Source organism: Lissotriton helveticus, chromosome 1_1 (assembly GCF_964261635.1).
Source record: "Lissotriton helveticus chromosome 1_1, aLisHel1.1, whole genome shotgun sequence".
NCBI classification, from domain to species: domain Eukaryota; kingdom Metazoa; phylum Chordata; class Amphibia; order Caudata; family Salamandridae; genus Lissotriton; species Lissotriton helveticus.
In genome coordinates, this window is record NC_136057.1 from 358,227,324 (window position 1) to 358,242,149 (window position 14,826).

Sequence of the window (14,826 nt, forward strand, 5' to 3'; positions counted from 1 at the left end):
GCCCTGGTCCTAAGAACCATTCGTTCAGCATGAATGGTCAAGAATGGGGGCTTTGAACTAAGAGCTTGAAGCTCACTTACCCTCCTTGCCGAGGTCATTGCAACTAGGAAAACCATCTTAAAAGACAACAACCTCAAGGGACAACTATGTAAAGGTTCGAAAGGGGAACCCATTAGAAAAGTAAGCACCAGATTCAAGTCCCATTGAGGCACAATAAAGGGAGAAGGAGGAAATTTATTTGTAAGACCCTTCAGAAACCTTAGAACCACAGGAGATTTAAATAAAGACGGCTGATCTGGCAGGCAGATAAAAGCCAACAAGGCTGAAAGATAACCCTTGACCGTAGCCACGGCAAACCCTTACTGAGTTAAAGTAAGTGCAAACTGAAGAATATCAGACAACCAAGCCCTCAAAGGATCAACGGAATTCTCCCCACACCAAGTAACAAATTTAGACCATCTATAAGAATAGATAGATTTGGTGGAATCACGCCTGGCCAATAGAATGACATCCACCACGTCATGTGGGAGAGAAAAGGAATTCAGGTTGCCCCGTTCAATCTCCAGGCATGAAGGTGTAAGGTCTGGAGGTGGGGGTGTAGAACCTGCCCCTCCATCTGAGAGAGGAGATCTGCCCTGAGAGGGAGACTGAGCGGCGGGCACGAGTAGAGGTGGAGTAGATCTGTGTACCACACCCTTCTTGGCCAATCCAGGGCGATCAAAATTACTTGTGCCCGGTCTTGGCAAATCTTCCTCAGAACCCGAGGAATCAAGGGTATGGGAGGAAACGCGTAAAGGAGTTGTGAGTCCCAATTCAACTGAAACGCGTCCCCCAAGGCTCCCTGCATCGGAAACTGGAGGCTGCAGAATGACGGGCAGTGAGCATTCTCGTGAGTGGCGAACAGGTCCACCCGAGGAGTTCCCCACGTCCGAAAGACGTGACGAACTACCTCTGGATGAAGCCTCCACTCGTGGTCGGCCGAGAACTGCCGACTGAGACTGTCTGCACGCACGTTCAGAACTCCAGCCAGATGATTGGCCATCAGACAAATCTGACCAGAGACGCAGAGCCTCTCTGCAGAGACACTGCGACCCTACTCCTCCCTGCTTGTTGACATACCACACCGCGGTGATGTTGTCCGCCAGGACCTGAACCGACCGACCGCGAAGGAAAGGGAGGAAGGCCTTGAGCGCCAGACGTATCGCCCGCAATTCCAGAAGGTTGATGTGAAGTAACCTTTCCTCTGGAGACCAAAGACCCTTGATCTCCAGATCCCCCAGATGAGCACCCCACCCTGGAGTGGATGCATCCGTTATTACTGTGGCAACTGACGGAGGAAGATGGAAGGGCTTTCCTTGAGACAGATTGCCCTCCATGCTCCACCAAGACATTTATTGAAAAACCCAACCTGTACAACAACTGAGTTGTGACTTGAAGATGATGGAGCACTTTCTCTGGAGATTCCGCCTTGATCAGCCAATCGTCCAGATAAGGGAATACTGGAATCCCTGATCTTCTGAGATGTGCTGCCACCACAGCCATCACCTTGGTGAAGACTCGAGGCGCAGTAGTAAGACCAAACGGAAGGACCACAAACTGGTAATGCTGCGATCCCACCTTAAAACGGAGATACTTCCTGTGCGACCTCAGGATTGGGATGTGAAAATATGCATCCTGCAAGTCGATCAACACCATCCAGTCTTCTTCCAGCAGCACTTGAAGAACCTGCGCAAGGGTGAGCTTCTTGAACTTCTCCTGCTTCAGGTAAAGGTTCAAGATCCTGAGATCCAGGATTGGACGAAGTCTGCCATCCTTCTTGGGGATCAGGAAATACCGGGAGTAGCATCCCTGACCCCTTTCCTGCTCTGGAACCACCTCTAGCGCACCTTTTCTCAACAGTGCCAGGACTTCCTCCTGCAGAAGCAACAGGTGGTCCTCCGAGCAAAAACCTTGGCAAGGAGGGTAATTTGGGGGAAATTCCCGAAAGGGAAGAGCATACCTATTCTCCACGAGATTGAGAACCCAAAGATCTGATGTAACCGATTCCCAATCCCGTAGAAAATAGGTAAGCCGACCCCCTACAGGACCCGCATTATCCGGAATGGTGGATCTAGGGCTGCTTTGCTGCTGTGGGAGGGGGGTGGGTAGCAGAGGAGGAAGAGGAGGAGGAGAAAGCCTGACGTCCACGGGGACAAGCTTTTTGTCTGCCTCTGTAGGACCTATACAAAGGATTTTGCTGCTGCTGCTGCTGATGTATCTGCCTATAGGGTTGAAAAGAAGATCTTTCAAATCCCCTATATCTTTTGGTCACAGAGCCTCTGGATTGCAAACCCAAAGATTTTGCTGTTGCCCTGCTGTCCTTAAACCGTTCTAATGCAGCATCAGCCTTCTTCCCAAAAAGGCCTGAACCATCAAAGGGCAAATCCATTAATGCAGCCTGAACATCAGCCGAGAACTCCGAGGTCTTTAGCCAAGCCGCTCTTCTAGTGGCAATCGAAGATCCCATTACTCTTGCTACCCAGTCTGCCGTGTCCATACCACTTTGAATGACCTGCCGAGCAGCAGCTTGCGTGTCAGACATCACCTCGTTGAAATTTTTTCTGTCCTCTTCAGGAAGCTTATGTGACAACTGCTTCACTGAATCCATCAAAGCATGGATATACCGTCCTAGCAAACAAGTGGCATTTGTTGATTTTAAGGCCATACTGCCAGATAGATGAAAATACATTTTTTGCAGTCTGGTCCAGCTTCTTGGATTCCTTGTCTCCAGGCACTTGTGGAAAAGAGCCTACAGAGCTCTTAGAGCAGACAGCTTGCACCACCAAACTCTCCAGTAAGGAATGAGAGGACAAAAAGTCAGGGTCACCAGGAGCCACTCTGTAACGCCTAGCCATGGCCTTAGACACTGCAGGAGCCGTTAGAGGCTTACTTCATACTTCCAGTATTGGATCCGTTAGGGCATCAGTAAAGGGAAGAATAGGTTCAACCACTGATGATGGTGAATGAAGTACTTCAGTCAGTATATTTGACTTGTATTCAGCTGTAGGCAAAGTCAAATTCAACAAGTCTGCTGCCTTCATGATAAGGCGCCACATCTTTAGAAGGGGCACCTGACACTGAGGCCAAATCCCACTCAGGGGACAGCTCTAACCCACTTGCCTCTCGCAAGACATCAAAATAATCCTCAGGATTAAGAAGCTCATCTTCCTCGAATTCAGCTTCCCTATAACTCTGCTCCTCCAAAAGGCGCTGGGCTTCACGCCTCGACCTCTCCTTTCGAATCGACTTCGTCGGATCCGGTATCGACTCCGAAGGCTCCAGAGCCGGCGTCAAACGCGGAGCCGGGGCCGGCGTCGAGCTTCGAGGTGGATCTCGAGGTCTATCCGACGTCGGTGAAGTCGCATACGGCGTCGATGACGGCGCCGAGATATGCCAAGGAGGAGTCGGCGCCGCCATAAAAGGAAGGAAAGACACCGGAGCATAGGCTTGAGGCACACCCAAATTATAAGCCAATGGACCCATGGACCAGCAGGTGCTCCAGAGGGGTACATGGCTCTCGCATTAACACCATACATGGCGTCTAAAAAATGCGAGGGGTCCTGTCCAAGACCTAGAAAGGGAGGATACGAACCCACCGGCTACTCCTGAGGAGGCTGCACTGGAGTCGACACTTCTTGTTCCTCTTTGTCCTCGGGTTGGCCAATCGGAGTCGTCGAGCCCTGAGGATCAGGAACCTCTTCCTCCTCACGCACCGGAGATTGCGATGGAACTGGAGACTGATTCAACTCCGAAGCCGGTAAATGATCTGGAGATTCAAAAGGCAAGGCCTCGCCTTCAGGATCCCGATCCGGTGAGGGAGACACCATGCCCCTTCGATACCTTCTTCCAGATGACTTAGCTTTTGAGTCTGAATCCTTCCCTGAATGATGCCTGGAACTATGTCTCATCTTCTTATGTTTCTTCTTCGAAGACCTGAAAACATGCCCCGACTTCGACTTCGAAGCCGACCTCGAACGAGACCTCGACTTCGATCTTGACTTCGAGCACCTCGACTTCGACCTCGAACTCTTTCTGGCCTCCCTACCTTTCAATTTGGCAACAAGCAGTTTGGCCTCACGTTCTCAAAGAGCCTTCGGGTTCATCTTTAAACAGGACCGACAATTCTGGACGTCGTGATCCGAACTCAGGCACCAGATGCAGTCACTATGCGAATCCGTGATGGACATCATCTTCCCGCATGCATCACAGGGCTTAAAACCTGTCTTCTTCGTCGACATCTCTAGAAAAGACAGCTACACCAAAAAAGATACAGTAGAAATCCAACAGTAACAAAGTTACCACGAATCGCAACAGAAGATTCCCGAAACCGTTAGCGTTGACGATGCGGAAAAAAGGGAACTGATGTCATCACGCCAACGTAGGCCTAATAAGGAGTCAGTGACGTCAGTCGGAGTAGCGCGCGATGCCGTGCTCCGATGACATCGTCCACGCCGGCGTGCTGCAAAAGAATTTTCCGAACGTTGCTGGCGCAGGGGGATATTCACAAGGTGAGGAATCCACTGGCAGATGTATCCATCAGAAACTGGAATTTAAAGAACAGTGGTCTCTTGATGAGTTTGTGAGCTCCCTAATCCAGACGCGGCCGCTGCAGGTAATAGCAGTGGGGCAAGGTGAGGGGGGATTACGAGAGACGACCACAAAGGGAAATTAAATAAATAATTATTTTCCATTCGAGGCTGTCTCTCGAAATCCCTCCTCACCTGGCCCCACCGCTCTTACCTGCAGCGACCGCGGCTGCCCTAGTCCTCTTCAAGTTCTCAGCAATGGAGAGCCTAGGTTTAATTTTACTTCCCAAATTGCTTCACATTTTTTATATGGCCAATGGCCCGGTTGTGAGAATACAGAAACGCCTGATACACTTGTTTTTAGGTCTTGCGACCTATCAATGCGCGCAAGCGCATTGAGGGAGCGAGAATTCAAGTGCTCAAAAAACTCGTGAAAGCAAGGGTTTCGTTCGTGCGGTTTTCATTAAGTTCACGTGAATCACGTGAGCAAACAAGCACGCGCATTCACGGCCGCACAGCACATCAAAGGGCTTCGCCCAGCGTGCGCTCTGCGGCTTCTCCTCCCCTAATTAGCAGCTTCTCCCATGTCTCTCCGGCTTCCCTCCGGCCATTTGCCACACTCCTTGCCTCTGTCTTGCCTCCCCCTCCATTCTCCTCCCCTCGCACGCATTCCCGCCCCCCACCAGGCTCTGCTCACAACAGGCAATCCCCCTTGTTTTTAATTGTTTCCTGCTTTCTTTGCCGCTTGGTTTTTTTTTAACCCACGAATTGTAGGAGACTGCTCTCGTCTTGCAGATATAATCCACATCTTGTCACTGTTGTAGGTTATAATATTTACCCAGCTGGGTCAGAGCGTTCTGTCACATTGTAACCTCCACATAGTTGCACCAACAACATCTCAATTGACATTGCAGTAAGTCAGCATAGTCATAGGCATACATCATGGCCATCTTAAGTACTCGCTCATCTCGGAGGTAAAGCGCACTCCTACCAACGACTGATAACACCATAAAGAAGCCAGAAACAAAAAGCATTTGCAATGCAATAGGTCTCGCAATTGCGAGATTTAGATCTATTGGCATTGTAAATGACAAGGTCTTTTATTTACGTTTTAAAAACAAAAACATAAATAAAAGTAATTGTCATTTACAATGCCAATAGCTCAAACTCGCGTAAATGCGAGACCTATTGGCAACGCCAGTGCTTGTTCATTTATTTGCAGTTAAATACACGAGTTCACCGTTCGAGGTACCCATGCTGACTGAGCTCACATACACGAAGCGGGTAAGATCCGTTAGCAGAGAGAACCAATATGGGGGACGCAAAAGTAAACTTTGATAGCACTAACTGAATCCACACACCGTTTTATTACTGAGCCAGAGAGTTCGTCATTAATTGGTGTAGTAAGTATACTTCAGGGGTATAGTTGGTTTCCACTTATCATAGCACGTAGCACTGAGGTAGTTTGTGTGTACAGTTGGGGTTAACTCACCACTCCACAGGCATAGGATGCACCACATTTGGAAATTTGGTATAAACGATTGCAACTGAGTGCACAGTATAATCTTGGGGATACACTGAGAAGCATCGATATCACACGCATCACGGGACTCATTTCATTTCTGATCTTCAGCTTTTCCCTCCTACTTTTCTTTCTTTCTTTTTAAATATGTGCAAATTCTACATATTTTTTGTATGTTAATTCACAAACTTCTTACATCAAGATTTTAAGCAACTCCTCTGATTGTTTATATTGTAGTGTCCAGCCACGGAACTAAAAGTCAAGAAAACTTACATGAAATGTGAAATCCTACATTAACCCCTGAAGAAGGATTCATTTAAACCGGAAATGCATTGGGCTTTTATGTTGAGAGATAATTTCAAAATTAGGATTATTTAAATGTGATTACATTTCTAGCAAGCTTTGAATGTTATTGAGCAATTTTTTGTTCATAATTCTGTTTAGACAATGGAAACTGATTTTCAAGGTTATTCTTTTGAATTGAAATGTTTACTTTGTCCCATTAAATAAGCATCACAAAATGTGAGAGTCAATATTTTTCAACAAAGTGGTACGGTTACTGAAACCCTAGGGACATTAGGTTGAGCACCTTGCAGACTTGGTATCAAAACCTCTCATATTGGTAAACCAACACTGATGCCAGTGTTGGATTTACCAATGCATGCACCCAGAGGTCACCTTAGAGGTGCCCCCTGAAAATTTACCAGCTTCTGGTGTACTTTCGTACTGGTTTCTACCATCCTGCCACCAGAGACAATGTTCTGACCTCCTAGTGTGAGCCTCTGCTCTCAGGAGACCCAGAAGAAAAGCATGTCCGTGAAGAGGGTGTGACACCCCCTCCCACAGGATGACCTGCTGATTAGCCTTCCTTAGGCAGCAAGACTCAAAGTAATAACAGTAAAATGTGTGCTAAAGATGTATTCAGTCACAATAAAGACAAAGAATGCTAAAGGTAACTGCCAGAAATGTAAAGATCTGAAGATCTAAGGGGATATAGTGTGACGAGCAAAAGAAGCACTGAATGATAAGAGACGGGTTGTGCTCACGAGAGGAGATAGTGGAAGGACAAGCACTGGGCAGAGCTGTGCAGATGGGATGGCTAAGGTGTACAGTGGAGGAGATGGCAGAAGGGCGTTAAGGGTGTATCTATTAAGGGAGATTTTAGAGGAGTGAAATGTCTACTTGTAGACCCAGTATCACTTCCCCATTCAATTCTCTACCAGCCACCTCACCAAACCATTCGCCTATGTCCGACATTATAACATGCCTTAGTTGTAAGTCTGAAAACACATCACAACATCCATATTTTGCTGAACTGCGTGAGATATTTGATGTGGTTATTCTGCTCATTTTGAGTTTATTCTGCTTTAAATTATAAAGTAGCAACATAAACAAATGATTAAAAAAATATGTATATTGGCAGTACACTCAGAATTCACCACAGGCTCTAGGGGGACAGGTATTCTGATGAAGAAGTCCTCCCCGTTTATCCTCCTACAACACAGGGTCGATGACCAAGGACGTTTTGCAGCGATACATGGGCAGTGGGAGGGCAGTCTTCTAAACATAGTGTCAGTATATATACCTCCAGCGCTTCAAAAAGTAGCGCTACCGGCGCTGGGTGAGTTCCTTCTGAACCTCCCAGCAGGTGACACCATCATAGGAGGAGATTTTAACTCAATGATAGATGTGACATTAGACACACTCCCGCAGCGGACGCACTCATCCGGCCCTTCTAATCTTCAGGGATTCTTGGAGGCGCTGGGCTTGACGGATATCTGGAGGCATAAACACCCTACCGCACAACAATACACCTACCACTCAACAGTCCACAACAGTTTATCCCGAATAGTCTATTTCCTGATGCTCGGCGACAGCATGCGTAACGTAGACACCATAGACATACTACCCAGGGGAATATCAGATCATTCTCCGATAGTATTAACCCTCTCCACCCGGGAGAAGACTCGTGCAGGGATTTATCCAATATATCCCAATTATCTGAAAATCCCCAGAATTAAAAAAGATCTCAAGGCAGCAACAAAATATTATTTTGAAGACAACGAAGCGTCGGTAGCCTCCCTTTCCACTCTTTGGGAAGCATATAAAACTGTCCTTCGAGGACACGCAATGGCTTCCATTACCGGGTACAAGAAAATGCAACGACAGGAGCTCTCCGAGTTAGAGCTATCATTACACATGGCAAACATAGCTCACATGTCAAACCCCACGGCGGAATCTGCTCACACTTTACAATTACGCCAACAACAACATAAAGAACATCTCAGGTTGCAGGTGATCGCCAGTATATCGGCAAAAACCCATAAAATCTACAATGTGGGAGATAAGGCCGGTAAAATGCTAGCCTGGTTAGATAAGAAACAGGGAGGCAATAGAGGCATACAACAATTACACACGGATTTAGGAACACTTCAGACGCACCCAGAAGAAATAATACACACACTGGCAGATCACTTTGAAACGGTCTATACCCCAGAGAGAGAGATCACGGATGATGTCGCGTTGGCCTCCCTCAGCCATATCGTGACCCAAACACTCACGCCGGAAGCGGCCCAAGAACTAGACGCAGATCTTACGGTCGATGAAATACAATTGGCTATACATGCAATACAATCGGGCAAGGCTCTGGGCCCTAACGGGATTCCCATAGAATGGTACAAGCTTATGTCGGAAGCGCTCAGTCCGCCACTACTGGCAATGTACACGGAGAGCTTGTCGAGGGCGGAACTCCCTCAAGACAAGCGAACCGCGACAATAGTTGCCATCCCAAAGCCCGGTAAGCCGCCGACAGAATGCACGTCATATCACCCAATATCACTTCTCAATGCGGAAGTTAAAATTCTTGCGAAACTCTTAGCCAATAGGCTAATGACCCATCTCCCGCAGTTGATCCACCCGGATCAATCAGGATTTTTACCGCATAGGAACACCGCCCTTAACCTTAGACGTGTGCATGGAGTTCTGGCTCGCGCACCGCTCTTAGTGGAATCAACAGTGATCCTTTCCTTGGATGCCAAAATGGCGTTCGATATGGTGGAGTGGGGACACCTTTTCGCAGTCCTGACACATATGAAATTTGGCCCCAAATTCATAGCATGGATACTCCAACCCGGTGGCTCAGATTACTGCTAACGGCCACATCTCCCGAACGATCAAACTAGCAAGAGGGACCCGACAGGGCTGTCCCCTGTCACCCCTGCTATTTGCCCTGGCTTTGGAACCGCTGGCAACATTGCTTCGAACAACACCATTATTGAAAGGGATTCGCTGGCAAGAAGGATGGGAGGATCGCGTGTCACTTTATGCGGACGATATGTTGGTATATCTGTCAGACCCGGACAGGAGCATACCAGCACTCCTCCACCTCTGCGATGCTTACGGGAAAACATCGGGCTACACTTTAAACTGGTCAAAATCGGTACTGTACGTGATGAAGGGACCAGCACATTCACTTGCTGCTGACTGCCCGCTAGTACTAACTACAGACTCCTTTAAATACCTAGGCATCTACGTCACGAATGACCCGATGGACTTCTTTGACAAAAATCTGAAACCACCCCTTGAGCGCCTACGCAGAGATGTGAAACATTGGGCATCATTACCACTGACACTCCTTGGTAGAGCAGCGCTCTACAAAATGATGGCCCTCCCAAGATTTTTGTATGCCCTAGAAAACACCCCATACCTTGTCCCACCGCGATACTTCCAGCAAGTGACAGCCTTGCTATCTAATTTATTGTGGGGTGACCGCCCAGCACGCATAGCACATATTAAACTAAACAGAAGTTGGTACGAGGGAGGGATTGCCCTGCCGAACCTCCAGATGTACTACTGGGCTGCACAGCTCAAAATTAATAATCAATGGATTCACGCGCCTCGGGACGATCCGGCCTACAGAGCCGACAGGACACAATTAGGCACAGACAGCATGCTATCAGTGCTATATAACAAAAGACAGGTGGCAAAACTGATAGGACCCACGAAACACACGACCACACTCTGGCACATGGCGCAGGCGAAATTGGGGTGGAAGGGAACACTCACGAAGCTCACCCCACTCTGGGACACGAAGAAGCTGGGACAACTACGACAAAGCAAGGGGTTTACACAATGGGATAACATCGGAATATCTACAGTGGGAGACTTACGGGACAAGGGAACAGTGATCCCGTTCACGCAGCTTCAACAGCAATATGGTCTGGGACCGAATGAAACTTACAGATACATACAGATAAGACATGCCCTGCTACAGGCAATACCAATAGACACCGAGGTACCTGAATCCTCTCCGTTGGAAGACAGGTTACTCACTGACTTCATGCAAAAGGGTGCAACATCACTTACCTACCGCAAATTAGTCAATAACTTACCAGATCCAACATTGAGACTGCGTGGGAGGTGGGTGGGGGACCTGGGCGACATGGACGAGACGGAATGGAATGGAATGAGGCATTGGCATCCCCAAGAGAAGTTGGTATTTCGGGCAAGCTCAGATTAGTACAGCTTAAAATCCTACACAGGATATACTACACTAGAACTACACTACACAAACTACAAAGGACCCCGCATCCTTACTGTCTTCGTGGCTGTGGTGAGGAGGGTACACTACTTCATACCCTCTGGGACTGCCCTTTCATAACTGAGTACTGGCGACAAGTGATGCGTACTGTGTCGCAAACACTACAGGTCTCTCTATTACCAGAGCCACGTAAATGTATTTTGAATGTATGGGATCCAAACGACCTATCCAGATGTGGGCAACTATGGGGCACATTGGCAATCATGGTGGCAAAGCGAGACATAGCGCAAAAGTGGGGTGCCGCAGAATTGCCCACTTTATCACAATGGAGCAGAAACATGGACATGCTAATGATAATGGAACGAGCGGTATATATAACTAGATCGAGTCCACGTAAATAGAACAAGGTGTGGACTCCCTGGAATGTGTACAGGAGAGACATATGTGATCCACTGCCGGAAGAAGATACTGCCAGCTCTGATGAAGATGATGACGGAAAATAAGCTAGGACCTAGGGAACAGCTAGAAAAGGTGGGGTGCGCAGAAACGTGTCATTTTGAGGAATATATTTTGAGTTCACGAATAGATGCAACTGTATGTAAGAATTCTGCAATACTATTATCGTGCGAAATGTTAACGTGTATGTTGTTACACTGCAAACTAATAAAAATTTTAAAAAATGAATAAAAAAAATATGTATATCAATATAGCTCTAGCAAGAATGTTTTAACCAGGATCACAAATCGAGGAATATGCCTGGGTTGAACGAGTCCAAAGACCTTCTGCAGCAGGGGTCATTCTATGAATGGGAAGCCAGAAGTAAAGAACATGAGTAACAAGCATTTGCAATGCAATAGGTCTCGAATATGCGAGAGTTTGAGCTATTGGCATTGTAAATGATAATGCCATTTATTTATATGTTGGTTTACAAAACAGATTAAAAAGACATCATCATTAACAATGCCAATAGCTTAAAGTTTTGCAAATGCGAGACCTTCTGCATTGCAAATGCTTGTTTCTAGTTCTGTCTGCTTAGCTGGTTAGTTCGTTTTTCATTTCCAAACACCACCTTACTTTAGCTTTCGCGGTAAAACACGGCCTCGAGACTTCATTTTGTTGACTATTGATATTTTTGTGCGTCAAAAATACATCACATTTTTAGACATAATTAGCACAATGGTGGAACTTGTCTTTTCGTTACAGTCCCGGCTTATTTATTGGCCTCCTGATACTATTATATTAACAAAACGAGCGACCAAATGCTATGTGGTGATCAGTACAGTGGTTACTACCATATCTCCGACGTGGACTTCAAAGCAACTACTTAACTTCTGCTTTACTCAGAATAAGGTTTGTTTTTTCGATATTTTCCACAAGGTGTTGGTTTACAAAGGCATTTTAGACCTAACTGTGATCACAATATTCATGCGTTTAATAATTGTACCTTTTGATTTCGTAATAATTTCTAGTCTTCTCGTACAGGCACACAATCAAGTCATTTTTTCTGACTTCCAAATTAGAAATTGTTAAAGTTCCTGGAGAAACCTACATCCTCCTTTACGGATACTCTCTAATTAAGTTTGTTGCAGGGGCATTACTTTGTACTTACGGGAATGTCTTTCTTATTTTTTTGCGACAGTCTACAGGGTACTCGTGGATTACTTTGTCTTTTCAATAATGCTTCCATTTATGCAGGCCCCTTTTTCGCAACGGTTTCTGGGGCACAGACAGGGTATAAATTCACATCAGGTTTCTGTCATCACTCTTCTACTTAGTGTATGGCCAATAAGATACTGCACTTTGTAGGAACACAATTTATTGACTAATTATGTGGTGCAATCATATTTCTTTCTTTGTTTGGAGTGGCATATGAATGTTCATTTCCACTTGGGACAAATACTAAACCACAAACACCCACAATATGCATATTGGGATAAACGATTGTATAAGTATTCTTCTGAACACTGATTCGTCTGAACACTGCAGCCTTGAAAAAGTCGTAAAAAGGCGAACACGCTAGTCAGCTGCAAGAGCAACATATGAATTGTGCTTCTAGTGAGATTTGAGGGACTGTTAATAACGCAACCCATTAACGGTCAACCAAGGCTTGTGGTACGCTGTATACTTCATTCTCAATAAAAAAAAGTTCCTCTTGAAAACTCACAGTGAAAGACTGATCAATGTGACTATATATACACACTGATTTGGCGTGCGCTCAGTATCAAGGTGTTACAATTTGATATTGTGAGTTATTCGGTTCCTTAACATACACTTTATGGTAGCAGGGTGTAAGCTTACAGTGTAAGCACCGTGCAGGGCAGGGGCTGTGTCCAAAAATGGGAGCAGATTTGGGGCACTTGGTGCTCTTTCCGCGAAGGTGAGACGGAACTGGAGTAGAGTTGTGATGGACTGAGGGTGGAAGAGATTGGTGATGGTAGTACCTAGGGGACAGAGTTTAATCTACTATATCCATACTTGGAGACATCCCGATGCCTCAATGCTATATTATGTTATGTTTTATGCTGACGTACCCTGAACCGTATGTATCGTATTATACCTGTATCTCTGTTGGAAATAATAGGGCATAATTCCGTAGACTCACTAGTCCAAAGTTATCGCCAGGTTGCTGAGTGCCTTTAGGGACACACTACAGAGGCTTTAATGCTGCAGCAGGAGGGGCGCAGGACTACTGCACGGTGCCCCTGTTGTCCACATGGTGTTCAAGGACCATGCCCTTGACCACAAAAAGCTTTAAGTGTTCTCTGGGCAGGCAGAACGTGATGGTGATGTTGGAAGCATCATAGTAACGGATGGGGGAAACTGTTAGTGCGACTTATGTGGGAAGGTCAAAGCAGCATGCCAAAGCCCTAATATCGTTAAAGAGCTTAAGGCCAGAGTCTGCCTCATAACCAACTAGGTAGGGGAATGACGATGTCTCTATACCTTTGACTTAGACGCTACAGCAAAGAATGACAGCAAGCCCGTCTCCTCTCTGGCATCAAGCAGACACCTGGTTGTGCATTCAATTTCAATTATTACAAGGCAACGCTGAAAGTTTAAACCCTGGGATAAAATAAAGTACTTACATTTAATTAGGCAGCTGTAAAAAAGTGGTATCCTGTCCGAGACTGGCTGTCTTAGATGTAGCCTTTGTTGACCTTAACACAGGTAATGAATGAAACTTGATCTGGAGCCGACGGAGGGAGAGAAAGTGAAAGCGCGCTATGCGAGCGTTCTGCTAATACGCGCGAGCCGGACACAAGCACATCTCCTGACCCCCTTCCACCGAAAAATCGACGACAATAGAGTTCGCCAGGGCGAGCAGCGCATGCGCTGCATCGCTAGGCGAGACCTAGAAATGACACTAAAACAATCATTTGTGGGAGATGAATATCAAGTTCAACTGTGGAGTAAGGCATCATTTTCTGTTCTTAGCTATATGTACGTCTTCCTCCAAATACTTACATTCCGGTGTAGATCACTCGGCCCTGTTGGTTCTGGAGACGTGTTTTGGCCAGATCAATGGGAAACACGCATGTCACACCCACCAGCCCTGCAATGCCGCCATTGATCAACTTCGCTGTCAAACTACAACAAAATAATGAGGGGAGTAGTGTTAGTGACGTAATTAGAATGAGATAGATGTTAACAACAAGTCTGCGCATTTCCTGTGTCATACACTTTTTTAAATTAAACATAATTCCTCCATTTTCCTAAACTCAATTTTCCCCAGCCTTATATAACTTTCTATAACATGGATGATGTCATCAGAGTGTTTGGTCACTAATACCGTGAAAAAATACATTTTGCTTTTGAACAATGTTTGAAATTTGCTGATTTGTGGAAAACAGAAAAAAGGTTTGTACCTCCAAGTGAATCCAATTTCTGCATAAGGCAAAATACTGCAAACGTCAACTCAGTGTTACAGTGTGATGTGCCTATAATGCTTTTCTGGTTTAAAGCGGACATCCAGTCAAAAGTAAAACAATTCTCTTTTAACCCAATCTTACGTCATCAGCAATCCCAAACAATAAGGGTACTCCTGCTTAGCACATACCAGCTCGTCGGATCTTGTAGCAGAAAAGTAACTGGAGCATGTAACTGGATTGGGAAGTAACCGGATTGCCCTGAAACTGCGTGAACGGGCTGGGATTCAAGCCCTCGCCCCAACAACGGACAACACCCACTGAAGGAGGCAA

At 46.2% G+C, this 14,826-nt stretch overlaps 1 protein-coding gene across 2 annotated transcripts in view; it reads right to left on the bottom strand.

The window, feature by feature from the left end:
• The window catches only part of SLC25A18 (solute carrier family 25 member 18), a 370,503-nt gene that overhangs the window by 148,541 nt on the left and 207,136 nt on the right, over positions 1-14,826 (bottom strand). For both annotated transcript variants that reach the window (XM_078673635.1, XM_078673634.1), the window contains one exon: positions 14,093-14,215. In XM_078673635.1, coding sequence (XP_078529761.1) covers positions 14,093-14,215 — 123 coding nt within the window. The remainder of the gene's footprint in view (positions 1-14,092; positions 14,216-14,826) is intronic.